At 42.2% G+C, this 27,422-nt stretch overlaps 1 protein-coding gene across 6 annotated transcripts in view; it reads right to left on the reverse strand.

The window, feature by feature from the left end:
* Nucleotides 1-27,422, reverse strand: part of FAM13A (family with sequence similarity 13 member A) — a 130,964-nt gene that overhangs the window by 25,438 nt on the left and 78,104 nt on the right. For 3 of the 6 annotated variants that reach the window (XM_075500569.1, XM_075500568.1, XM_075500572.1), the window contains 6 exons: nt 22,264-22,305; nt 12,588-12,632; nt 10,804-10,983; nt 7,718-7,904; nt 4,725-4,801; nt 3,966-4,008 (listed from right to left, as the gene is read on the reverse strand). In XM_075500569.1, the coding sequence (XP_075356684.1) occupies nt 3,966-4,008; nt 4,725-4,801; nt 7,718-7,904; nt 10,804-10,983; nt 12,588-12,632; nt 22,264-22,305 (574 nt within the window). Of the gene's footprint in view, nt 1-3,965; nt 4,009-4,724; nt 4,802-7,717; nt 7,905-10,803; nt 10,984-12,587; nt 12,633-22,263; nt 22,308-27,422 lie in introns of all 6 variants that reach the window. The other 3 variants (XM_075500573.1, XM_075500571.1, XM_075500570.1) reach the window with 3 other exon arrangements.

Genomic DNA, 27,422 nt, shown 5'->3' on the forward strand with positions numbered 1-27,422 from the left:
CAAACACAGAGCTATCCGAATAGACAGCATTACATCACTACATAAACTATTTGATCTTGGTAAGAACAACTTAGGCGTAATTCTCTCAAGTACAGTCTAGCAGGTAGTCAACATGTAGATTTCCCCCCCGCAGGTATTTTGATAATCTAGTTAGCAATCTGCATATGCTGATGTGCAAAGAAAACAGGCCTAAAGAAAATAACCGGTACATTTGTATGTATTTTACTTGTGAATCCAGAAGCATGGCCAAACTGTACTAAATCAATACCCTCAGTACATGCCACTGAGGCACTTTTCATTTTTTTCATCTGCATAAAGCTAATGGTGAGTTCATTTTTTTTTTTCCCCTTTGAGCAGAGAAAAACAAGTAAGCTTCATGTAGAGAGTGAAAAAACCTGCCCAGTGGACAAATCATATGAATAAATGTTTTTATCTGGATTCAATCCCATCAATTGGGCAGGGTGCTAGATAATCTCATCTACGCTCCCTCTCCCACGAAAGGTTGGACCAGGTGATCTTTTGAGGTCCCTTCCAACCTGGGCTGTTCTACAGTTCTAAAAAAACTGGGTGATGAACACCCTGGTATTTGTAAAGAGTGTCCTGCATTGTATTTGTATAAGGTTTTTACTATCTTTTCATTTCAATAAATTGCCTTTTTGAAACATTATAACAAAAGGAAACACTGAATGACAGTTTGCCAAGCACTAATAACTCGTACAGCTTGACACTAAATCTGATTACAAACGTGTTTATTGTGAGAGCTGTACATGGAAAAATGTTAATTCACCATTCAATATCTTTTAAGCTGCTTCCAGGTTGGGAGGACTTAAACATTTCTTTAAGGTCCAGTAACAAATTTCTTGCCAGGATCTAAATAGTCAGTGTACATTACAAACAGAAAGACTGGTCAGTGGCCAGAAATAGGCAGTCTTCTACATTTACTAAAGAACAAACTGTACCAGTTGATAAACTGCATTTAAATTGCCAGCACAGTATTTGAAGACTGAAAGAAATAAAGCAATAAGTTTCAAAATAGGTGCTACTTTTAATAACATCAAGAAATGTGAAGAACTTCTATAAATTTTAACAATTTCAAAGGGAGCAACCTGAAAATACCATCTCATCACCAGCACTGACACTAATTACACAGTTAAATATCTTTCTATGAAGAGTGTACAATCTCCTGACTTATTAGGACTCCTAAAAGGTATCTGCAGCAGATATAAGAGCACTTCCCAGATAAGTAAACATTTTCATTACAGATATATTAGAAAGATTATATCAATGTCGTCTTCATTCTAAAGTCACTTCAGTTATTGGAAATATTTAAAAGCTGTTTAAAACCAGGCCTGTGCTGTGCCTGCAGCCAGTCACTCTCCTTTCCTTGCTCACTGATGTAGCCTCTAACACAATGAATAAATTATTAGGCATTCTGAAGAACAATGGTGGTACAAACCCAGGAGATTCAAGAAAGCAGATGTTTAACCTTCTTTGCATTAATACTCCAAACCCATAGAGTGGTAGATAATTCAGTATTCCCATCACTTATTTTCCTATTTAATTTCCTGATGCCACCAGTTGCCAACCTCCAGGACAAAAATCAAGTAAGGGAGAACTACTGTTCTTTAGGTATGGATGTGCCACAATTTCTTACAAACCAAAGGGGCAGCAAGTTGATGATCTCAGTAGCAGTCGGCAGTCACAGTGCACTGCGGATATTACATAAATGACCACAAAAAAATAAAATCTTCAAACTAGGCACTTGAGTTCTGCTTTTTAGAAGCTGCTTCTGCAGCCATGCTTTGCAGGTAACCAGTAACTACAGATCTAAGTAACGTGGGGATGTCAACTACCTTCATTCTCCCTGCTCCAAAGGAGATTCAGCATAAAGAGTAGCTCAAGCAGCTAGAAATAAATGGCAACAGAAAGATCTTTGAATTCTCATCAGGAAATTGTATTCTGTTCAATTACACGTGGATTCAAATGAATTTTATTTAGAAGGCTTGCTTCCCCTACATCTGATCACCCATTACAACCACAAGCAGGAAGCACCCTTAAGCATCCTCTTGGTAATACAATCTGATGCAAGAACGCAGCCGTTCTGCTGCCTCACCCCTGAGTCATGCCATCCCCCTCTACACTTGTGGCCATGTTGGGGTGTGAATCTTAAACACCCTTCCCTTATCACAACCTGGGTACCAGAAACCTGTGTTTTTCAGAGCAGTCTACACCCTAGAGCTTAGCTACTTCCAAGGGTAGATTATGAAGGCTACAAAAGCACTGAAAATTCATTCAGGACATGTGTTTCAAGGTATTTTTACTGCCTCATGGAGACCTGAGTCTGCACAACTGGTAGCTATGGCAAATTCCAAATACCTTTCCTAGTATCTTCAGACTGGAGATAGGGTGAGAAAGAGAAAAAGAGTAAGAAAGTCCCTGTCCCTTCCTCATCCTGAATGAGTTGTTTGTTACAAAAGGTATGTCTTTAAGCTGCCCTAAGCAAAAGGCTTATAAGGGACAAGGAATGTAAAACTACCCTGCAGGAATGTAACATTTTCTTGACCTTGTAATTCCTATATAATACAATCTCTGGGTTAAGGCTACATCTTCTCCTGCAGTTAAAATTCCAAGTTTTAAAACTCTTCCTAAGGAGAAGTTTATTTTAAGATTATGATTTCATATTCAAATATACCTCCCCCAGACTAATTTAAAAGCTTAATGGAAGTATTGTGTGGCATGGTGACAGCACCTTCTCCACATGCCAGCTGGTACGTGAGGAACAAGGTGTTGCAAAATCCACGCTCTGGAAAACGCAACAGCTCAGGAGCAAGTCCAGGATCATTGGGGATTACTGACCCTCTGGGAGCAAAGTAGGAGATCCTAAGCCCCATCAGAGCAGTGCCCAAGGGCAGCACTGAACACCCCTTGCAGAGGTTACATGTTTCAGTGTCCCATGAACTTCTCCAGCTACAACACAGCTGGTGAGAGCCCAGCTGCTAGCAAATAATCTCTTTTACCTTTCCTGCTAGATGGAAATAATACCTACCAGAAATGAAGTCTTTCAAAGGCAATAAATGCATAGTGGCTTTTATTTTTAAAAAACACAAGAGGAGGCTAGTTTAAAAAAAGACTATCAGCCCTCAGTTAACTCCAGACAGCCAGAGAAACCAGACACCGTCCACAGCTGTTTTACTGTGCTGCTCTAAAACGGATGCACAATTGAGGGAGAGGTGCCTCAGATAACTCTCCCTAGTATTTTAAATGCTTGGCTGTCTAGAGGTGTTTCAAGCAAACCCAAATGAACCAGTGACTGCAAAGGTGTTCACCTAACCCAACCCCAATCTTTGCTTAGACAGTTAGATGAAAAACACCATAAAGCGAATGCAGGAGGTGGGTGTTGAGCAGAAAGAGAAAGTTGGGGAAAAAACTGTTGCCATCAATGTCACATCTCCCCTCCTGACATCCATCCTAACCACCAACCCTTAGAGAGAAGCAGGAGATGACCCAGTTTTCTAAGACAAATGGGTCACAGACACCTACGTTCAAAGGCAACAGGCCGCATGGGGAAATCATAAATAAAAGACCAAATAATTTTAGAGAAATTAAGAAAGACAAGCTAATCTTACTACCCTGGGAGATAACCAGTCACACACCCTGTTTGCAATGATTAATAAGGGAACTTGGCATCACTTAAACCAAAGTGCTGACTTCAGTGACGCTTCCCTTTTTGGCAAGGAGGGATCGAAGGGACTGAAGCAGATGCTTTCAGACTCCTCAGTGGTTGAGAGGCTCCTTAAATTATGTAAATAAAAAGCAGAAGGAAAGGAAAGAAAAAGCAAATGCTAACTCAATTTCTCTGGGAGAAACAAACTCACAGAACTATATGCCTAACTACTTGTTTCTACTTAATAAAAAGCCCATTTAGAGAACACAAAACTGTAACACAAAAACCAAAAAATACCAACCTGAGAGTGCCTGAAAAAACCCTCATCGTTTTCACTTTCTTTGCTACAAAAAAACAAAAACAAACCAATATATTACAAATACAAAACCAGACTCGTTTTGTAACAAAAACAAGCAGGACTTCTGCACACACAGGTTTTTAGATTCTTGCTACTGCTGCACACTTACTAATTCATTCAGTAAATGAAGGGACACTCTGGGCTGCAGCACTTCAGGCTGCTAAACTATGTATTTTTGCTTCTCTCAGGAGCTATTTGTGAAAAATATAATGTAATTTAATTCCAGTGCCCTTAATCCAAACCCATACAACTCTCCCAACAAACATAACTGTGGAGAGAAATTGTCATCTCAGGCGAGCAGAGTGGGGCTGTACAGCTCTTGCAGAAACGTGAAGCACAAAGAAAAGGGCTGGATTCCCAACCCAGAAGCCAGGTGAGACAAGTCCTGCAGTCCCCTGTGCGGAGCGTGCTGGTTCAGGTGCTTCCCAGCTGACTTATTTTCAAGTCTGCACCATCAGCATCTTCAGTGCCATTCCTAACAGGTTGGGAGAAGAGTCTTGGTGGCATATGCTGCTGGGCAGAGCCCACACAACATATGCAGTGCCTCCATACAGTTCTACTTTGAAGTTAACATGGTGGGTAATGCTGTTCTGCAGCATAACTAAATGTCATCCTCATAGTCTGTCGTGGAAGATCTCTCAGGCTGTACTACAACCACAGAGAAAAGAAAACATACATATATTGGGGAAAAAAAAAAATCACCTTTCTTCAGATAAAATTTCCATGTCATCAGGTCCTGTTCTGTCTATAGGCCTGGATGAGCTAAAGCTTTCCATACTCTGTAATACAGTAAATGTTAAAGGAGTAAGATATGTAACAGAAACAGATTCAAGCTGCAGGCCATTAAACAGATCAAATAGAGAAATATCCAACAGGACTTCTAGAAACAAGAGAACAATCAGGCTACTGCTTGCTGCACATTTATAACAAAACAAACCCCACACTTTATTGCTTTGTCTCTTTCATCAGAGGACCTCAAAACATCCAAAAGAATCATGCTGCATGGTACCCCACCAGTTCCCATTTTATACAGACTGACAGACAGGCTGAGCTTGAGAGCAATCCTGTGGTGTGTACAATTCCTGTAAGAGCAGGTACCAAAATCCACAGCATCTTCCCAGCAGGACTCCTTAAGCTCATCTTAGAAAATACTCCCCTTCTCAGCCAAACCCTTCCCTAGTTTCTTCTTAAACGGGCAGAAGAATGCAAAGGCACTGCCATATGCACAGAGGTAATGCTAAGTTGTGCTAATACAAACGCAGGGCAAGAAATTCAACTGGTTATGACCACTTGCTCTGAAATTTGTCTTGGCTACCATTAGAAACATTAATGCTGTTGTCCTCTAAGAGCTTGAGAAAGTACTGTGAAGACAAGCCATGCTGCCACTTTGGGCACATATCCGGGAGGTTTTCTACCCTGTTTTTTGGGCAAGTCCCTCTTAAATGTGAGGAAGTCAGTCAGTAGAATGGAGTGTGGTTCCTGCCCCGGCCCCAGGAACTATGTGCACAGACTTCTTGGGGCAGTCACAGCCCTCTCTCACCTGCTACACCTCCAGCCCCATAAGGCGACAGCTCAGTCATTCCAGTCTTGCTTAATGTGATTCTTCCAAGTCCTACTGGTACCTGGCTACCATGTCTCTGAAATGCAGTTACAAGCTTTTAATGCTTTGTGGTTGGTTTGCTTGGGAGAGTAAGTGGAACTGACAGTTTTTCCACTGCTGACTTGTGCTTTTGAGTCAGATGCAATTAGACAGCTAAGAGGAAAGCTTCCACGCACTGTCCTACATACTCTTTCAGGCTTTGAAAAGCAGGAAGGCTCAGAAAATGGTGGCTAAGAAGATACAACATTACAAACTTGTTTACATGACAAAGGCCTATTAGTAAATGCTAAGGTGCAGGTTATGTCCTTTGATACTCCAAGTAAGTAGTCTAATTTGGGTTATTATTTGAAGTGTAAAGATGTAGCCAAAAGAAAGCTAAACCACCACACATCCTCCTGGCAGTGTCTGAAATGCAAGTATGAAATAAGTGCACTCATGAAAACTTAAAAAGCAGCCTTTGCTCTTCAAAAAGAGTAGCACCGTGCTCTCTGCAAGCTGTTTCATAACGATACTCCCAGTTGACAATCCCACTGCAACACTTCTTCTAGCAAAGCAAGCAAGAACCACACCGATGGTCATCTTGGTCAAAGTGCTTTTTGTGCAAGGTTACTCCATTTTATGTTCCTTTCAGCCTTTGCCCCTCAAGCGAAAAATGAGGGGCAGGGCAAAGTCCAGTGGACAGAGGTAAGTTTGAGGACATTTCTTCTGGGCACATTTTAAGACTTCACGAATGTTTTTCAGGTCCACAGCAAAAGTTGACACTTCTGTCAGTCTTTCCTTTCCCAAATCCTGAGTCAAATTCTCATTTACATTTAAACTGCTTTACAGTCCACAGGTACAGAGAAAAGGTGCAGACAAGAGTATAAACACTTGACCTTTGCCTATCTTAAAGCCCATTGCTACAAGCAAAGACGCAAAGTGAGAGTGTGTCTATCTCACTGTGCTCTTTCATGAAGTATCACATGAGTAGGTTACTGATATTGAGCCCTAAATCTAAGCACAGTCTACAGTTTTTGGCATCTTGCCTTCTTTTTATCACAAAGAGAAGCCAAATCTGCCTCTCTCTAGAATCTCTGCACAGGGTAAGAGCATCAGATCATTGCAATTTTGTGACTTAAACAAAATGAGTCCCAACACGATGTCACATTAAGAAGGAACTCACTCACAGCAGGCTCTAAAACTTAATCAAGTAGAACTGAAGGAAATGCCCTGTAGCTCAGAAGGACAGTCTTTTCACCCAGCTTTCACTCTTACTAGTAACCGTGTAATGCACGCCTGGTGCCAGGCATTGGGATGCATAGCACTTCAGCCACTGTAAGCAGAGCCTGCGCTGAAGCACAGTACAGTTTCTCAACTGCTGACACTATGATCAGTGTCTGGTTTGGTTGAGTGGGAAGGAGGGTGCATCAGTTTTACACTACAGCTTGTAAAAGCTGGCAAGCTGTCTTCTACTGTGAAGGTCACAAAAGAATACGCTAGGCAAACCTACAGTATTCCAGATTTTTAGGATGTTATATTGGTGTGATTTACCTCCTCAGTAAAAGGTAGCTAGAGGGATCACCTTTTGGACCAACACACTCCAAAGTGTTTTGCAAATTGCCAACACCACAGTAACACACAGACTTGAGGGAAAAGGCATAAAACACCTTTGTCATCTCATTACCAAGAAGTCACTTGTGATCTACAGTTTCAGAACTTAGCGGGAATATAAAAATAAACTTGACCTGAATGTATGAACCTACATCTGAAGTTCCAACCTCCTTGCAAGACTTTTGAAAGACTGGGAAAAAGACTGACTTCCTTTTTCTCTTTCCAAAATGCTTCACTGAATTCAGAAAAGAAAAGCAAAAAGTTGTGCAAAGAGAAAATTACTATGAATGGAGTAAGAGGATCATAGCAGAAATACAGCTTCTCAGTTGCCCCATCACAAAGGTTACAAGTGCGGGATTCAGTGTTCCCCATAGTCCAAAATAGCCACTTATGCTTGTACTGTAGGCAAAAAAGGCTACCCAAGGGAACCAGATGTGCACTGAAATAAAAAAGACTTTTTCCCACCCTAGTACTAGGCGTCAAATAGTACAGCATGCTGGCTTACCACAGGACTGTCCTGGTTGTCATTAAGCTCCGAAAGCTTGGTGCTGGATTTCTGCCGTTTTGGTTTATTCCTTTCACTAAGATATCCAGAGCTGTTATCTTGTAATTTTTCTACTTCTTGAGCAGCTAGAATACAGTCTTCAAGATTGCTGAATCCAGAGGGAATGTTTTCTTTGTTGATTACTTCCCTAAAAAGAAAAGGGACGTTACAACAAGAGGTTGTTTAAAACACTCTCCCGCTACATTTATGGTAGCAACAGAGAAATGCATCATGTTGACTGGTGCAGTTCCGGCAACATCATTTACGCCCTACGAAACCAGTATCTCTGGTTCTTCCTACTGCAGCAAACACCACACACTGTGCAATGCTAGATCCCATTGAGGAGTGCAAGCCAGGTGTATACACCTCAGGTGGAAAGTTGTGAGGCTCAACGTTTGGGACTTGATTAACTTCCCACTAAAGCCAACGCAGAGAATCCATTGACTTCACATGGAAGCTGGACTAGCTCCTGGCTGTCTGTGGTATTTTTATAGAGAATACGTAGCATATTTTCCTTTGAGACACATGCTTTTAATTTAGAAAAGTGATTCACAGCTGTGGTCCAAGGATCTCCTTTGGTGCATGACATGGCATAATCATCCCTCTTACTCATATTCTCAAATGCAAGAGCAGGACTGTGATGCTTTAGCCAAATGCTTGATTCCTATTTGGGAATTACAAGAAACAGAAAAGGGAATGCATCTCTGCAACGGCAACACAACTGCTAGGACAGAGGACTGTTCTGCTGTGTTGGGAAGTGAACAGGACACCTAGCTTTAAGTCATCACGTGAAGCGCTAGCTGAACTCTCTGGGCTAGCAGGGTTTGTGCATGTTTTCCAGAAGCCTGGCACGTAGCTTATCTTGCCTTGCACAATTAGCCTGCTGGGTCCTTCAGCATGCAGCTTTCCCTTCACAACCTGTTTAGCAGTCTTCTCTCTACTTTGTGCAACAATGAAGATGCACATACATAACACATCACTACATTATGGGAACAGGAGAAACACAATGCATCTCGTTCTTCACCATCCTACCCTGCCGGAGGCTAAAGGCAGGCTGCTTACACTTGACATTGAAACTGGAACATTTGCTAACTGTTGCATGTGCAGCTGCCTTATACAGTGCTGTGCGACTCCAAAGCCTGCTTTCACGAACAGCGGGAGAATTTATCTAGACTTGTACTGGTGTGACAAGAAAGCAGTTATTCTGTAGCATCTGGACAGTGCCAGCATGACAAAGTATTCAGATCAAAAACAAAACCAGAAAGTTTCAGTGATTTTGTAGATCACAAATCTCCAGGTTTTGTTGGTGGAAGAGAGATATAAAGAGGTATTATAAATCTATGATCAAACTTCTAAGATAACACATTTGCCTTTGTGGAAGGTTTTACAACCCCCTGAGCAGACCAATTACATACATAGCCTGTAGATCATGTAGTCTGCAAAGCCTGGGAGTTCACATATGTGTTTTTGCGATAAACGCTCTTCCTATCTGAAGTCCAATGTAAAGTCTTGTGACATTACAAATCCTCTTGTGATCCATCACAAGGCAAGGAGATGAAGTCACTGACAATCAAAACAACAACAACAGAAAGAAGTTTTGAAAGGAATCCCCACTTTTGATAATTGACCCAAAGGAGTTCCAGCAATCTGACCTGAGGGAACCAGGGAAAACAGTTTGAACCCTAGCCAGCATTCAAAACTTCTGATGTGCTTTAAATCTTGGCTCCAGCTTTATGGACCAAACCTGAACAACTGTGTCAACCATGTCTAAAGGCAGCTTTGTAACGCAATGTTAAAAAAAAGCCCTGCAGTACTATATGCTTCCAAACACGTACACTAGCCAGTCTCTGACCTACTTACCTGAGAAGCCTGTCAGCAGGGCTACTAAACAAGAAAAACTACTTCAGAGCTGCTGCCAGATACTTTGGTGACTTGCAAGTGCTAATTTCCCAGTCCATCTTCACAGCATATTTTCATTCACTATGGAAATGGCTTTTTATTTTGTAACTACGGATTTTTTTACAACAGTAGCATTGATATATTTTGGGAAACAGCATGGCTGCAATATTAACATGAAGTACTGATGGTTATGCACCTGTATAAAAGCGGCTTCATATAGGAAGGTGCAGATCCAATAGGATTTGGGGAATTCAGCACCCAGGAAAAAACAAGAGACTAGATGTTTATTTTGGAATCTAACTTGAAATCCTAGCAATCCAATACTACAGTCAAGCATACACATTCTTCACAAGAACTAGTGCTGTGTTAAAGCTAGAGATATGGGGAAGCACTGATTAGATCATGGCCTTGCAAAGTCTGTAGTTACAGTTCCTCAAAGATAGTTATGCCTTGGACAAGTGTGTGTTAAGGCTGTGGTGGTAATACATCTGTACCACACAATATATGCCACAAGTAGAGGAGTATAAAAGGAAAAATAGGTATTATTTTTACTGTTTGACAGACGTTTAACAAAATTCACCACTAAACCATGTTTAGACTTTGTCTAACAGGGTGGATAAAAATTCTTAAATTCTGATTAATCAAAAGGAAGATTTTTCTACTTTCAGACAAACTCCCAAGTCTCCTCAATAAACCCAAACATAAGCTGTGCCTCCACATACAAAAAGGGAACTTGATCTCATTTTTTATGACATTCTGAATTCAGAAAAGCATCTAAACCCAATGTTTTTATCTAAAGAAAGTTACAGGCAAGAGGGCCAACTGCTTGGGAATTTCCACTAAAGAACCAATTACTGTAATTAAACAATTCCAAATACTGTAAATAAAAACTCTACTATACTGCGTAAAAAACCCCAGTTTCTTATCATGCTTTGCCCCACTCCATGACCTCTAATAAACTCTACATTTCGCAGCTCTAACTGATGCAATGGAGCTCTGCACAGGCACTGCAGTATGCTCTGCACTTTCAACTCGGGGCAAGGGCCAGTGCATTTCATAACAGAACTAAGCATTGCCTTGATAAGAGGACATGACTAGGGCACACTTAATCAAATATACTTTCCAAAACAAAGAAATCAGGCTCGTACATGTCTCTGTTTCTCCGGGCTTCCTCCTGCTCTTTGTGGTGTCGCCTTCTCTGCCTGGCAGACACATTAGAAGAGGCTGAAGATGTTCCCGATTCAGAGTCCTCTGAACTCTGGCCGCCTGAGCCATGAACATCAAAGAGATGCTGCTCCACGGCTGAGCGGATTGTCTTCTCTAAATACCTGTCAAGCCGAAAAATAAGGTCAATTGAGCTCAAAGACTTTGTGGAGCTCCCTCTCTGCAACAATAAATAAAGCAAGGGCATCGGAGGGTAATGTTTTATGATGATGGCAAGGCAGTATAAAATGTCCTAGGGCTGCGACATCTGCAAAGAGCTAAGCCAAAATCTTCAGATACCCTGATGTTCAGGTCCCTCAGAAGAGCTGAGCCTTCCCAATTCATCTTGCTCTTTTTTATTTCTAGGGATGTTTGAACCTTCAGCAAAACAGCTAATTTTACTTACTGCAACTATAGACATCGGTGCTTAACTTTCACCCTCCACTTTAATAGTCCTTGCCCTGACAAAATTGTATTTGATGCCCAGCCATGCTGATGCTGGTCAAGTCTCTTGTGCAATCTGAGCTCAGTAAAGCAATGGATCATCCACAGGTGATTCACTGCTGTCTCACAGGGGCATGAGAACATGCAAACAGTACCTCACTACAAACTCCTCATGTGCTTACCTCAGTGACCAAGCACACATTTGGTTCTGAGTTCATGCTGTTTTCACATTCTTCTTGTGCCATGAATGCACCCATAGCCACCCCTGACTTACTGTGGGGTGAGATCACCTTCACACCCACTGGTAGTAAGAGGGCTTCCACACAAGCTACAGCAAGGGAGCCTCTGCAGTTGCATTAGTTAAAGATGTGAGACTACTTGAACTTTCAACACAACAAAATCTCCTTCATTTTGGTATTCACATTTTCTTGTAATTCCTTCCTTAATCAGAGGACGTTTTTATGGGCAAAATCTAAACATTTTTTATTTTTTTGCAAAAAGATCATTTGGAAACACATTTTTGTACATCCCCGTCCCATCCCTGTTCCTTGCAATGCTTTAAGTAGTCTGCTGAAGAATGAGTTTTTCAAACACGCCTGTCCGAAGTCCATAGATAGCTTCTAGTGCTTCTTCCATAATTAAAAAAGTTATTTGCAGGATTTCCTGGTTAATTTTCAACTGAGTAGCTATGAGTATGGGAACTTGTACCTGGGCTGACTTCTCCAGAGAATTTACAAAAGTTGTTGCTAAGTTGCTATGGTTGTAAGGCTGCTAAGACTGCAGTTCCCGAAAAAGTCAAAAGATCTTAGCAACTGCAAAAAACCCACATGGTTTAACTAGGCAAGTATGTCTGTGTTTCATGTATTGACAAGAAACAGTACTGCAAACCCATCAACCATTGGGAATTTCCAACTCCTGCAAGGGAGCCAACTCGTTAGGTCTGCTGCTCCCAGTTCTGGTCGTGGGGTCAAGCCCTGTCCTCTGCTGGGATGCAACAGGGCACAAACAAGAGCAAGAGGATGACACAGTGCGAAATGGCTTCTCTAAATATGCAAGTTCTGCCTAACTAAAACATCGTAGGCACAGTGTGAAGGGAAAACCAAGGCCTGAGAATTTTTCAGAAGGAAGTGATTTATTGTCATTGCAGATGCTTTGGTTTGGGAAACAGTCTTTTTTTGTTTGTGTAAGAGCAACCCTTAAAGAGAAACCAAAGAATAACCAGCAATACTTTAATAATCTCCAATATACAAAAAAGGTAGCTACAAATTGTAAAAGAGACACTTACTCTCCTGTAGCAGGGATGTTACTACTGACTTGCGATACGTGGGCACTGTGTAAAAGAAAAAAAGAGGAGAAAGTTAGATCTAATTATCACAATAAAGTCTTAAAAACTCTTGTTCTTTGCAGCACTAAGATTTAAAGCTCTGAGCTGTCTCCACAACAATTGCATGTGCATGCCACAAGTTTTCCCCTTAAGGAATTTTCACTCCCATGGTGACGTGGCGCATTTTGACAATGCCAATATCCTAAAGAATTAATTTCCCTGTCATTCCCTTGCAGTAGGCCAAGGTCTAACGGAAAGTATTTCAACCTCAGCACGTTGAAGATTTTTTTACTTTCTTCTGAGCTTGCTGCTGCTGCAGGTTGTTTTAGCCTCATCACAAAAGTCCTTGCCTTTTGAGGACGACTTGAAAATGCATACACTGTGAAAAGGGACTTAATATTTAAGAATCTTTAAATATTAATGGAGGACAAAGGCAAAATACAGCCTTTGCACAGTTCTCCTCCTGCCACTCTGATATTCATATTCTTTGCTTCACATTTTTAAAAATAAAATGTATGCTCTCTTCTTTCCCTTTTCCCTCAGTCTGTTTTCAGGCTCAGGAAGAGCTGACGCGACTGTAGGTGTCATTGCTTGCTGTTTAAAGCCCTCCTGAACAAGCTGACGTGCCACCTCAGATAGCTGTCACTGCTTTTCTCCTTCTGCCAAGCTCAGTCCCATCCTGCACCCTCTTCCCCCACGCTGACTCGGCTCTGCAGATAAGGTGACACTTTCTGCCTATTCATCCCTCCTGTGATCTTCATTAAGTCAAATAAGTTACAGGCCTAGGAGTTTCATTTCGACTTATCCCCGTATCAGCAGAGGAATTAGCAGTACAACTGGCTGATATATCCCAATAAAATGGCACCGTGTGGCCAGGGTATGAGCCAGGCTGGATGCAAGATGTGCCTCCTGCCAGAACAGCCATTCATTGCTTTCAGTCTTCACCAGTTTCTCCCAAACCGTTTCAACGCAGAAGAACCAACAATAGCCGACTTCCCTTCACTAACCAAAGGTTTCCTCCCTGCTTCCCTCGAATATTTCGCACTTCACCATACAGATCTCGAGCTAGCTAAGAAGCGGCAGCACTCTCAGATAACCACTCTGTGGCTTTCCTGGGTTTGAGTGTCACTTGTGGTGGAAGGCAGGCGGCAGAGGACGAGAAGGGTAAACGAGGGACCACTACAGCCAGTTTAACAAAACCAACAGAACAGCCTAACTCCTGTAGTGAAGTACAAACCCCACAAACACCCAGATGCAAATCAGGCTCTCAATATGCTTCGGCTTCCTTCAGCTGAGCCTGGTGTGTTCACCTTGGTGTGGGTAAAGCAGTGTGCCCTAACCACGCGCACACCCCTCCCCGTCCCGGCTTCACTCGGTGCTCGTCTCCAGCCCAGGCACAAGTCCCTGGAGCGGTGGCACAGCATGAAAGCGGGCACGGATTTGCCAGTATATCCCAGATTACCTGCACAGCACCCGAGCAGCTGTGTCATTCAGATGATTTCATGAACAGAAGACATACAAACAAGTATTACTGTACTTATTATTATGGACAAGCAATCTGCATACAGGAAAAAAAATCTGCAAGATCTCTTCCCACACGTAACATCTTGACTATTAACTACTGGATGGCTTTGCAATTTGAAGTGCACATTTCAAGCACCCTACTTGCTTTCCTGTTCATTTACATAAACTATTTGGCCTCTTCCCAGCCCAAAACTATTTTTTAAGACCTGGCCTCCCATGGAAGATGGATTAGCAAGGAAGATGCTAGTGTGGTAGGCTAAACCACTTTATAAGATACAATTCATGCGCTGGCTACTGCTCCTACATGTGTGGGAGTACGTTAATATTGTATCAACTTTCTATAATATTTACATGCAATCCATACTGAGCGGGGGTGTCTTTCATATCACACCTTTCTTCTCTGGTTTCATGTCAGGAAAGTGGTAATGGAGGGGGAGATATGATTGTTTGGATTCTATTTTTTTTAAAACACCCCTAGGATGTAGGTATATCTACACATCAGACAAGACGGATCATCTCAGGAAACAGCTCTTCCTTCTATTTCCAACTGGATTAATACTGTGCAAAAAAGCAAACTGCAGTTTCACATAAACTTCATGAAAGGCCAGGTGTGTACGTGTGTAAAACTTCATGCCATTAACTCCGTCTGCGGTGTTCAAGGCCAGCAGTCACTACCTGCAAACCACTTGCATCATTACTGAAAACATGCCAGCTTCTTTACACAAAAAGTAGTAAAAGGAAGAAACAAAAGATAAAGCTGCAAAAATACCTAAGTAAAACGCCAAAAATTTTCATAACACCCCAATACATTCTGTAGTTGTCTAATTCTCAGTTAACTGTGTGCTTTACTAACACCAATTCAGTTTTAAGTTCATTAACCTTGCTAATTCATAAATGATGCATATCTGCGTTAACAATTACTTTATGGTTATCTAGAAAAGCCCTACTCAGACGATGTAGATTCCATCGGAGAGCCAGTAATATGGTGATTTTCAAACTACTGACAAATAATAAGGAAATAAGTATACAGCTACATGCCAGCTGAGTGAATGACTACAAAAGGAAGCTCTGACATTCCGATTTTATTGTATTTCCCTCCTAAATACTGCTTCCTTTTATACTGAATATAACTTTATTCTTAGCCCTGTGATATTTTGATGCTCTTTTATTAGCCCCCTCTCCATAAGACGGAGATTTTAAATCGGAGTTTTTCCAGACACGCTAAATTTCTTTTAATTCCACAATTGGTAACTCTCCTTGCTATTTCATTTTGAAGATTAATTTAAATGCATTGCTAAATCGCTGGATTTACTCTGCACCAATCTTTTTTACGTTGAGGAAGTTCACATCCAAAACAAATGGTGGAAGGGAGAGAGTTACACAGTGGCTTTAGGATTCGAGCCTCCCCTGGGACAGAGCAGGAGGTGCTTGAGCACGTTGGCGAACTCAGGGAAAGGCACAGCCCTGTAAGGATTTCACAGCCCGGAAGAGCAACCAGGCAGGCAGGGTGTATCCTGCGGGGTTTTCCAAACTTCTTGGGTGGCAAAAGTCGCTCTGCCGTTGGATTTATGCTTCACGGAGCAGGCGAGGTGAGCCACGTCCAGAAGAGCTCTCTTGGCATGCCCGCCTGTGCAGGCAGCTGCCTCGGAAGGGCTGCGTTGCTCAGTAAATCATCCAGACAACAGGAACTCATGTTCTGCTTCGGTTAATTATTTTCTCCTCACGTCTGCTCCATTTCACTGATACGTACAGTCAATTATCTCCACAGCTAGATTATCTTTATTAAATTATGCAGCTGCTGTAGAGCACACTGAGAAATAGCGACTTTTGATAGAAATTAAAGGTTCTCCTCGGGTGACAGAAAGCAGCAGGAGAGTTTCCCAGTGCTGGGGACTTTTACTTTCGGAGAGCCAGCCACAAAACCTGCATCAAGGCACACAGCTGTTTTCAGCGCTATAAACTTTTGAACTGGCTTCTTATGACCCTTGTGCTTTTCCTTTTGGGAAGTCTGACCTCTAGCACTTCCCAGTGTTGTCTAACTTGTTTACTGAAGTCTTTTGCTCACTTTCAGAGGTGCCCCATCAGCTCTGGATAACGTCTTGCTTCACACATATGTAAACTCTTACTGCATGGCCTCTTCTCCCATTCCGTTTCAACCTCAAGTATGGGACGGTGTTATTTTCCACCACCTTTAAGCACAGTAAATCTCCCCTGCCCCCCCCTAACTAGTACTCTCTAGGTTTAAAAGATATGCACCGGAGTGAGAATTATCTCATGCAATACCTGCACGCTGTTTGGTCTGCGTTGGGCATCTTGTGACAGCAGGCAAATAACTGAGTTGGATATCAACCCTCCTCTCCTGTTTTTTTCATTCAAGGCACTATTGAGCAAAACGTATTAGCATCCAGGTATTAAAAGAACAACATAAAAACATCAACCAGAGCAAACTGACTTACTGGCATAGTATTTTCCCAGATTGGGTTTTCATTTATGAAGTCAATTAATTAATTCCTAACCATACTTAATGGCCTAAATCATAAGCTACACTTGCAATCTGGAACTAAGGCCACTCATTTCTGAGATTTACTTACAATCCATCTGCTTTATTCAGTAAGCAAAGCTATTTCTTTTCCTGCTTTTGTTTTTTTTTAAAAGCCAAGCGCAACCGTAAGAAAGCCTCAATAGATGCAAAAACTTTTTTACCATTTTGCCATTCCAGCAAAGTAGAGGATGTTTGAATGGCTTTGACATTTCAGATGGGAAATGTCTGAAGTCCTCCTGAATGTATTACTCCAACCCATGACCTAGGAAGTTCCTTTTTCATAGGTATTTATATGGTCTAAACACTGTTCACTCTCTGCAACTGTTGCATGCTGCGACATGCAATACTGCAGACTCACATGGGATCTATTTTACAACAACTACTTCATTTGACACACATTCCCCAAAGAGAAGGATTCTGTCTGCATATAAAACCTGAAAATAACGAGTTTAAAAATAAAGAGATGTGCTCTTAGCTACTGGGATGTCCCATCACAGAGGGCACACTTTCAATGTTTTCTCAGCACCTTCACGCTTTCACAAGCTCAGATCCAATTATCCTTCCTTTAAGTGTGGTACATTACATTTGACACTACCTTCTTACTATGCAGAAAACTAACCCCACTAAAAGCAACTGTCTTGTTTTTTTCAGGATTCCTGCTGTTTCTCACTTGCACTGGGATCACCCTTTATGATGGGTGCACACTGACACCTACTGCTTGGAGCAGAGACAACCCTAAAGGGGATTCATACACACCACTCGATTTAGCTCGGTGAATTTGGATGGCTGTGTCTGTGCAGGTTCCTCTACAGAGAGGGGAAATACTCCTCTGGGGGCCTCAGACACACATGGTAGCTCGACACGGTGAGCAGGGGCACCCAGCAGCCTGGTGTTTATTTTCAGCCCATGCTGATGTGATGCAGGACATGAACGTGCATCACACAACATAATCATGATTTGTAAGAGGGCCCAGCAATCCTGTAGGTCCCACCGAGGAGGAAGCGTCCAGTGGGAAGGTGGCCAAGAAAATTTCTGAGCAGGCGCGAAATCTAGAACAAGATTTTTCAGTTTCTTCAGAAAATTGGCCCGAGAACAAACAAACGAGTAAAACATCTTATCCAATATACTACAGCTAAGAATACTTGACTTGCATTATATAAAAAGAGTTGTCTCAAACAACAACTGTTAAAAGGAGAAACAGTCGGCTGTACTGAATCCTGCCAACAGGATATTAGTACTTCAAGAGAAAAGAAGTACTAAAACAGGCGAAACTGTCCAACGCCTTGCCCTGCACTTATGGGTACCTAACGCAATTTTTGGCATTGCTTGTGATGTCAGCTCTCATCCCAATTTCAGTTTAATGCTCTGCATGTTAACAAGGAAGCTCCACACTACAAAGCTTTTGCTTTTTTCCCCTGTAATATCACTCTGGTTTATCTCCGGATGTACTCATCAGGAAACTCCTCTGAAACCATCTACGTGACTAATATAAAATCTAAAGCATATACGCCAGCACAAAGCACGTCTGTAGATTCCCTGTCTTCTAAAAATTCATTGCACACGTTGAGTAGAAGTGTGCTTACAGGGAATTGCTGTTGTCAGATGCTGCTTCGTTACCTGAAACTGCACACTGTTTCTCAGTACTGATTACTCAGTACAGCTGGCATCCACAGCCTTATTACAGAGTCACACAAGGAGCAGTGCTACACATTTTTGAACAATCTCAACTCCCTTTACCACAAGGTTTCGTTACAAAAGGTTTTGGAACATAAATGCCCTTCAGGCACGACTCCCTGGAACAATCAATCACCCAGTGAGGTTTTCCTCTTCTTTTACCAGTGCAGAAATCTCCTTGCCTGGTATTCAGCACAGCTGAGTCAACAAATTGTCTTACCAAGGAGTAGAGAGAGGGAGAGGATAACCCTGGTCAGCAGCAGGTGAATGGATTCAAACCCCAGATCTCACAAACTGGTCAAGCCCACCTCACCCTTGCAATGCCCAACAGAAGTGGGTTCCAGCGACAAAATTTCTAATTTTCTGCCCAAATTTATTCATAGCCTGTTTGTACACATTTTCTCTTGCATCAGTATTGTTACTTAACATAAACAATCCTTCCCCTCTGTCTAAAACCCAGAAGGAATATGTGTACTCTGGTTCATTTCTTATGGTATAAATAAGCCTTCCTCGCTCTTTTCTCCATCTTGTAACAGGGTCTGCCCACTTCTTTAATCATCTTCACAAATCTAATGCCATTGGAACATGAGTTACTGAAACTGCATGCGGCCTCATCTGACTCTTGTACAAGGGCATCCACACTTCCTCTAAGTATACTGAAAATACTTCACTTTATATATCCACTGTCATGTGATTACTTCAACTTGAATGTTTTCCTCCCATGCCTCCCTTCCATCCCTCCACAAACAAGTATGCCCACGTCCTTTTCTTCCCTGGCATTTCCAAATGTGAGGAACTCCCCTTTCATGTCATGGATTTTCATTATTAGTCTCAAGACATATGACTTTATTACCTATGTTACTATTTTTCATCCTGTATCTTATATTTCATGCTTATCTTTATATATATCTATATCTATCTCAATTATCCTGTATCATATCTCACTGTCATATTTTCTCCCAGAGGACACCCCCATCCCATTCACCCCTCCTAAATTTCTGCTATAAGCCCAATTCATGAGCATGATTCTATTTTATTGTGCCAGTGGCTACTAAAGAAAAAAAGTCCAGGACACTTAAGGAGCTCCACTAGCAATCTCCTTCCTCTCCTACCAGCAATACCAATAGGTCTCACCCACTCCCTGCCCACCTTTAAGCTCTAGTACTAATGCCCGTTTTCTCCATACAGATGGCATGATGTAAAGCATTTTGCTGACATCAGACAGATTAGGTATACTCCTTTTCTTCCTCTCTCTGCAAAGTCTTATAAAAAATAATTTGGTTGTACCAGTATCACCTCTCTTGACAAACCTATGTCACGTTTTGCCTCATTTACCACTTACTCTTGTACCGTTAATGACTGCTTAATTCCCTTACAGAGCAGCAGTGATGAATTCTATACTCGGTCGTGACTTTCCCAATGCCTAACGAAAAAAAACCCAAACAAATCCACAACCCTAAATCAGTGCCATTTTAAGAAATAGTGTATTGGTGGCATTCTGACAGTTCCGACTTAAAGTTAAGACCTCAAGCATTTGCCTTATTGTTAAAAATAGCAACCAGGGAAACATTTCCATTGCTAGCTGACATGGTACAGCACTGAAGAATCAAGTCTCTGGTTTGATCCTACCAAAACTGGTTTACGGAGGGACACAATGCTCCTTCAGTCTGGCAAAAGCCAAGTATTATGCAGTGTTTGGAAGCTAAAGAGCTCTTGTTCCCATTTAATTAACTTGTTGCATAATTATCTATATGAAACTACTGTATAAACGCAGCAGCAACTACTCTGTACATACACATTCATGATTCACTTGAAGGATCACTTGAACAGTATTTGAAACTATGCAAATGTGGTTGGTAGCAATACAAATAGATTTGATCAGACAGCTAAAGCAGACAGTCTCCCCTTCCTTTTCCATGGTGTGAAACGCAACTGCTACGTATGTCATGCACAGCTCTGAGGGCAACAATTAGAACATTCAAAGTTGCACAGAAAAAAACTGGCCACCCACTCAAGTCCTCAGTTGTTGAAGAACCATGAATTGCCCAGCCAGCACCAGCTCTCCTGCCAAATTAACTGCACTTGGCAACTGACCTCAGGAGTACGCATTTTTGATGTGTGATAAATAGCAGCAAGACTTACAAGCTGTTAGCTTTATTTACAAGTAATTGTGTCTCAGCAATGTTACAAAAGACGCAAGCTTGGCATGAAGCCTTATGTTGCAAGGTGTGCTGCTCCCTCTCTGCTCCTACTAGCCATTTCTTCACTTTCCAACTATGTGTTTATTCCTGACTGTTCCCTTCCTATTTGCAAGATATATTCCCACGGAAAGCCATCCCTTCATTCCAATGGACACACTCATTCTTTGTTCCCCATCCTAATATGCCCACACCTCTCTTTAAAATTTCCAAACCTGCTTCCTCCCTCTCAGAAATGTCCTGCTTTGATACCAGTTTCCTCAGATCCACTCCTTGCTCCTCATTTCCTCGGCAATCCTGACAAGGTCAGCTGAAGAGAATCTCCTTCCTGGATCATTTTTCTGTGATCCAGGAAAGGGCTTGGAAGGACAGTTTTAAGCAGTAAGACAGATGGGAATGTAATGAAAGCCGACAATCATTTGAAGGTCACATCTAGCCAGAAAGAGAGAGGGGGACTATTTTCAATGGAAAGACAGGATGAGGATTTAAACTGGGGAAAACTTGTGACACGGGAATGTATGCAGCTACAAAATAATCTCCCAAAGGGAAAGGCAGAACCTCCTCAGAGAGTCTGGAGCTTTTGAAGCACAGACTAGGCATCATCTGCACAAATACAGAATCACAGGATCACAGAATACAGCGATACACTACAGGGAATGATGGTGAAAGCAACAGGAAGGCAGACAAGACCACGTAACCAGGCTAGTCCACGAACAGTTCACTGACCCACATTTCTGCACAATTTTAATGCAAGTCTCCATATTAAGAGTATGCACGAAATGCACACTTTCTGTAGTTTACGTTAGAAAAATTCTTAAGAAAAAACCCAAGCTACAAAGACAAATAGGAATATGTACAAGAGAATTAACAAATTTAATAGATCACTGTAAGAATTCCAAATATCACTGCTCTCGCAAAAAGCACCACAGGGATTTCTTTTTATTTGTTTAAACTCCGTAGAGATCAAAGAACCCAATTATAATATCTGGCCCTTCCTCCTCTGCAGCCCTTCACTGTTAATTGCCCTGGCTCCTGTTCTTCCTCGAAGTATAAATGAAAGCACTGGAATCGAGCCTGCTACTGAAGCAAGCAGAGCAAACTTTCACCGATGTCAACAGAATTAGGCCACTTTTACAAGCAGTGACTTTGCCCTCCAGTTGGCAAAACAAGAAACGCAATTTGTTCAAATGCAGCGTGAGCACCATTGCCCCCAGGCAGGCACGCTGGGGACCCAGGCACTCTCCTGCTTCTCCGGGCTGCAGCAGAGGAGCAGTTGCTGTATGGGCTGCTGACTCACCATCTGGTTCCTAGTTTCTTTCTGAGCAGCACATGCTGCCAGTTCCTCAAAGCTTGTGGCAAAAATCTCTCTTGCGCCCACAGATTATAGGCTACTCATGACAGGCTTCTAAGCTACGTAATGAACTGAAGAAAAGAGGAAACGAATGTCCATCTTATAATTAAGATTTTACAAGACAGGCATTAAACCCTGAGCCTCATCTCTAAATAACAAAAAATTGCAACAGAGTTTGTATCTCCGAAGACTCATTCATCCCACTAGCTGAGCAATAATTACGAACTTAACATTAATCTTCAGTTTGATTACAGTCTGTTCAGCATTTCTGGCATCAGTCCCCACATTCAATTCCAATAATGAGTCAATCCCACACAGAAAAATAAATTAAAACAATTGAGTAAATACCTCACATAGAAGGGTGACATAGGCCGCTCATCTTCTTGGGAGCTAAAAACAAAACATATTTTGTAAAGTTAGTATGCAGCTCTGTCTTGTATTTGCAGGTCAAGATACTCTTTAAAAAGCAGAGGTAACAGAAGTGAAACAGTACACCTGTTCAGAGGGAACACTTAGGTCTACTTTGTCCTCTGGTTGTACTCATGGAAGAAAGCTTTAAGTTACATTCCTTAAATCCTGAGAATCCAACTCACTTCTCCGTGTCCACAAACATGGTGTAACAGATCTCTTGCTAGACGGCCAGGAGTCACTCTGGCTCTGCAGCAGTGCAACGACTATTCCCATAGCAACAACAAAGCATTTTGCCAGCAAAACCACCAGAGCCTTTTGCCGTCTGCTATTCCAGAATTAAACAACCCGCCTATTAAAGCAAAATTTGAGAAAAAAACCAAATGGCATCTTGAAAGACCAAAGAAACAGCCATGGGTGTATGCATGAGGCTACGAATTCCCCAGTTTTCTTCCTCCTGTGGAAAGCCTATTTGACTATGGTGAAATCTCCCTAGGCTTGAGATCAGGGGCTGCCATCGGCTGGCATGGAACTCACAAAACGGTGTTTCAGTGGTCAACTGACCTGGCCCAGACATAACTACCTGGTGTGTGGCCGACCAGTTCCCTGATCCAGCTCATCACGCCTCTGCTGGCACAGGGGTAAGAACGAGCTGCTGGGGCGCTGAAGCTTAAAGGTGTGGTGGACTGACAGTTTAAGTCAATTTAAGACTGTGCCGCTATAAGAAGGGGTTCAAACAAATTTCACCTAGTCATTCCCACCAGATAAATGGTCAGCCTTGCAGGGCATTTAAGCCTTGTAACTCTCCAGAGGAGGACACTCGCCTTCCTCCAAGCACGCAGGAAATGCCACCGAGGTTGATTCGTCCCCAAGGGACTTTTAATTGCGTCTGCTGAAGAGCACAGCAAGTTTGGCAGAAAAGACGGGAAGCTGCATAAATTACTTTAAACAGAAGCAGAAAGGATAACATCCCACAGGCGCTGTAAACCAAGCACTTCCCTGCTGCTTTCCCGCTGTTCCAGCAGCCTGGGACTACGCCAGCACTCAGCAATTTGCCACAGGTACTCAGCCACAGGTCCCGGGGCACTGCCACGCTGTGAAGGCATCCATTGCTTTTGAGCTTGGTCAGAGGATGACAGAATATGGGAGAACGCTCTAGGTGAGGTGAGCTCAGCTTCAAACTCAAGTCACTTGGGGGCTTTGATTGCCCCGACACCCTGACCGACTTCAATGGGGATCTCAAGTAGATTAAGCTTGAACAGTTTTTGAAAAGCCAGCCTGAGTCCGTTAATCTCTTGAATTTTGAAGGATTTTATTTATCGGTTTATAAAAGCTTCTCTAAACACAGAATAAAGGGGAACGGAACATCTCCGTGGGTTTTGTAGCTAGATCAAATACTCACAGGTACCTTTTGCAGCTTCCACGGGAGCCAGCAGGAAGCTCCCTCAGCGAGATGAGCTGAAACTGGCCTGCAGCCAGGTAAGCACCCTGCTCTCACACTGAATATAGCCAGGGGCAGATTCACCGTGGCTCATTTCGAACCCAGCCAACGTCATAACAGATCCACAAATATGAACGCCAAATTCATCCGGGGGCAAGAGCACGAGGGAGGAGGCAGGACACAAGGGAGTCGGAAAGGCCAGGCAGGTGGACAGACAGACACATGAGCAAGCCAGTGTGCCAGAAAAAAAATCACAGGGGGTTAATTCTGCATCACTTCGACCCCCCCACTACAGTACACAGAAATTCATAAAGAGACAGCTACAGACCTCTACAGAAAAGACCTTCCAGCACATCACGTGGGAAGCCCAAAGTACTGATTCAAGGGTAACACCAAATACCACGGACCGGAAGGAAGAGAAGCTGCTTCTGAAACCAACGCGCTCTGCCAAAACTCGCATCGCCTCTGTAACGCAACGGTGACTGGGCAGTTTTCAGCAGCTCCCCAAGAAGAACACAGCTGCTACTGGAAACTTTCCTGCCACTTCCACAAGCCTGTCTTCAGCAGCTCAAGCGAGTTGCTTGAGCAGCCGGCCACTGCTGTGGGAGCACTGAACACCGCTGTAGCCCTCCTCCAAGTCCTGGCCAGCACACGGAGCAGCGCAAGGTGGGCTGACAGCGCCCGCCTGCAGCAAGGTAGGTAACACAGCTGCCTGTTGAGTGAACCGAGGCAAACACCACCTGAAGGGTCTTTGCGAGAAACTGTTACGGCTTTGAGACTGCCTAGAAAAAGCGGAGGGCAACATGGAAGTGCCCATCATTGCTCTTCCCAGAGACGACCTGCAACAAAGGCATGGGTAAGAACCTCTGCCAGGTACAGGCTCCCCCCCCCCCCCCCCCCCCCCCCCCGACAGCATGCACAGTCTCTCAGCTTGCATGCCTAAGTTATCTCTTTACTTCGCACTTAGGGTATATACTTTAAGTGTAAAGAAGCTACTTTAAACTCACAAAGCTGCTGATAAAGTTTTTTGCTACATGCAGTTCATTATGTTAATGGCTGTACTTGTAATCTCAATGCAAACAAGTCCCAGTAGTGGACACAAGACATGAAAAATGTTTTCTCTGTTGAGAAAAGTTCACAGTGCCATCAAGATTTCTGCGCATCAATGAAACTTCAAATGACAAGACCAAATGCTGCTTTGTGTACAAGCGGCAGTTGTCAAAGCCGCACCAAACATGCTTTCTTTTCCATCATAAAAACCCTTCCTCATCTCAGGGTTTGTAATTAACTTCCAAGTCACAGAAGCACAATGATACTGAAAAAGCCAGAATAACTTTCTTATATTCATACTCCCACTAGTTGCTTTGACAGATCAGATGGAAAAGTAGTATTCAGCAGGGACTCTGAAACCTCTTGCATTTCCTTCCTTTTCTTCCACAGCAGGTACAACCACAAGTTCAAGCAAGTTTTGTATCTGTACAAAAACCCATTATCCACGCATACAAAGTAACTGAGAAACAAATATTTTAAGAACATTAGCTGGGAATGGGGGAGAAAGAAGCTCTAGTGAAGTCAAACCAAATACTAGTTTCATTTAGATCATCAGGTTTCAAAATTTCACATGGTTGATAATAATTGTAGCTGTGCATAAGCTCTCTTATCCAATACTGCTTTATAGTTTTCCACGTGCAGCACTGATCAGTAGCTGCATCTGGGATGAAGAGCTTCAAGCTAACTAGTATGAAATCTAGACTTTTGAGAAAGCCATAAAAATCTTTAACTTTAAAAAGATCTCCTGCATCTGAGTAAAGCACATTATCCACTTACCCCCTAAATCATTAAAAAAACCCATATCCCAAACATCTTTCCCTAACTTCATGCACCTTAGTCAGCTCATCTGTGCAAGCTGGAATACATGAGCTGTGTAAGTTACAAACAGATTTAAACTAGCTATTCCACATAATTCACAATCCCCCAAATTAGATGTGAGACTACCAAGCCCTAGTGCAATTACTTAGTGCACAAGGATCCTGTTTTGATTTAAATACTTTATGAAATAATGAATTATTCGTGTTGTAAGGTAATAAACTGATGTGCTTATATTATACACACAAGCACAGATTAGTTTAATGAAAGAAATGAAAATTGTGTGTGAGAGGTTTTAAACCTGTGTATACCTAATGACATGGTTTCGGATATAGAAGAGACAGGCAAGCAAGCAAAAAATGTACAAGATATGAATCACAAATTATCATCAGTTGATATTACACAATAAACAGGCTAGAAATTGGTTTGAAACCTTCCACGCAGGACTCTTCTTCACTATCACTCACACTATGTTGATTAAAAAACAACTACTTACTTGTTTTTAAAACACCTTGTAGTGAAGGGTTTATTAGTATTGCTAGGAAGCCCTTTCTACCATGTATCCTTTCAAAAGGAAATGCTCAAAGTCATTAAGATATGTTTAACATTTAAATGTACTGTACTTGGGCTGCATAATTCCTCTTTGGTTAAAGGGATATACAACCCTTCCAGAAAGAAAGGAAAGCTTAATACCTGGCACAGTGACCTGGCAAACCAAGTCAGCCATCCACAGTATGGAGGGGACAAGTCATTCTGATGTGCATCTCCTACATGGTCTAAATTTCTACCTTGCCCAGCAAATAATTTATCCATTAGGCAAGCAGGTTTAGTAGTAAATTAGGTGTGGCTTTTTTTTTTTTTTTTTTTTTTTTAATACCTTCAAATTTTTGTCCAGCTTTACACATGCTTTATGGCCAGAAGACACTGAAGGGGTGAATAACTTGAAAAAAAAAATCAGTTATTTATTCAACTATCACTGAATACCTGGCCAAGCAGGTGAGTGCAAAATACAGCAGCCTCTTTCTTCTCAGACATATACATAGCTCCCCTAAGCCAAGGGATTAAACAGAAATGAATTGCTCTTTCATGCAATACTTGGGAGAGCAATTTCTCACACTCCTAAAGGACACCTAAATATCTGATCACTTCCTTCTTGCTAAAAACCGAAACACCAGACAAACTGAAAAAACTTGTTCTCTTTATTTTACACCTAAAGAAATAATATTGTTATGTTTGTGACCTCCACTGAGCTAACAAAAAAGTCTGTCAGACTGGAAGGAATGCCAGTATCACCCACCAGTTAGTTTAGCACGTCTTAGGATTTTCAGGCACATGTATGTTACAGCATTTACGCAACGCATCCTTTCTGTCTCTAAAGACGGAAATAGGAAAGCTTGGGTGAAGCCTAACTGTTAAACGATAAATTTCCATTACAGAACCACAGTTACCTTTTTTTGCCTCCCCCTTTTGCAACAGGAATGTTACAGGCAACCGTTCACCCATCGCATTCTCAAATACGCAATGATAATTTTCCTTTTTTTTTTTTGCTTGTTTTTCTGATGTCTCATCTTGCCCTTCAGAAAGAATAAGGGAGCTGCTGAGGCCGTTCCAGAGCTGAAGCTGTAAAACACCCATTTAGACGGAGAGTTCCCAATTTATTTACATGCATATGGGATACCCCTGTCCCAGCCCCTTCGCTGGCCTGAGCTCCCACCCCAGGTCAGAGGGTGGCTCAGGGCCCTTGCCCTTTGTTTTATTTGCACTTAATTATCAGCAGTTCTTCCGTCCTGGC

The sequence above is a fragment of the Mycteria americana genome, chromosome 4, assembly GCF_035582795.1.
Source record: "Mycteria americana isolate JAX WOST 10 ecotype Jacksonville Zoo and Gardens chromosome 4, USCA_MyAme_1.0, whole genome shotgun sequence".
NCBI classification, from domain to species: domain Eukaryota; kingdom Metazoa; phylum Chordata; class Aves; order Ciconiiformes; family Ciconiidae; genus Mycteria; species Mycteria americana.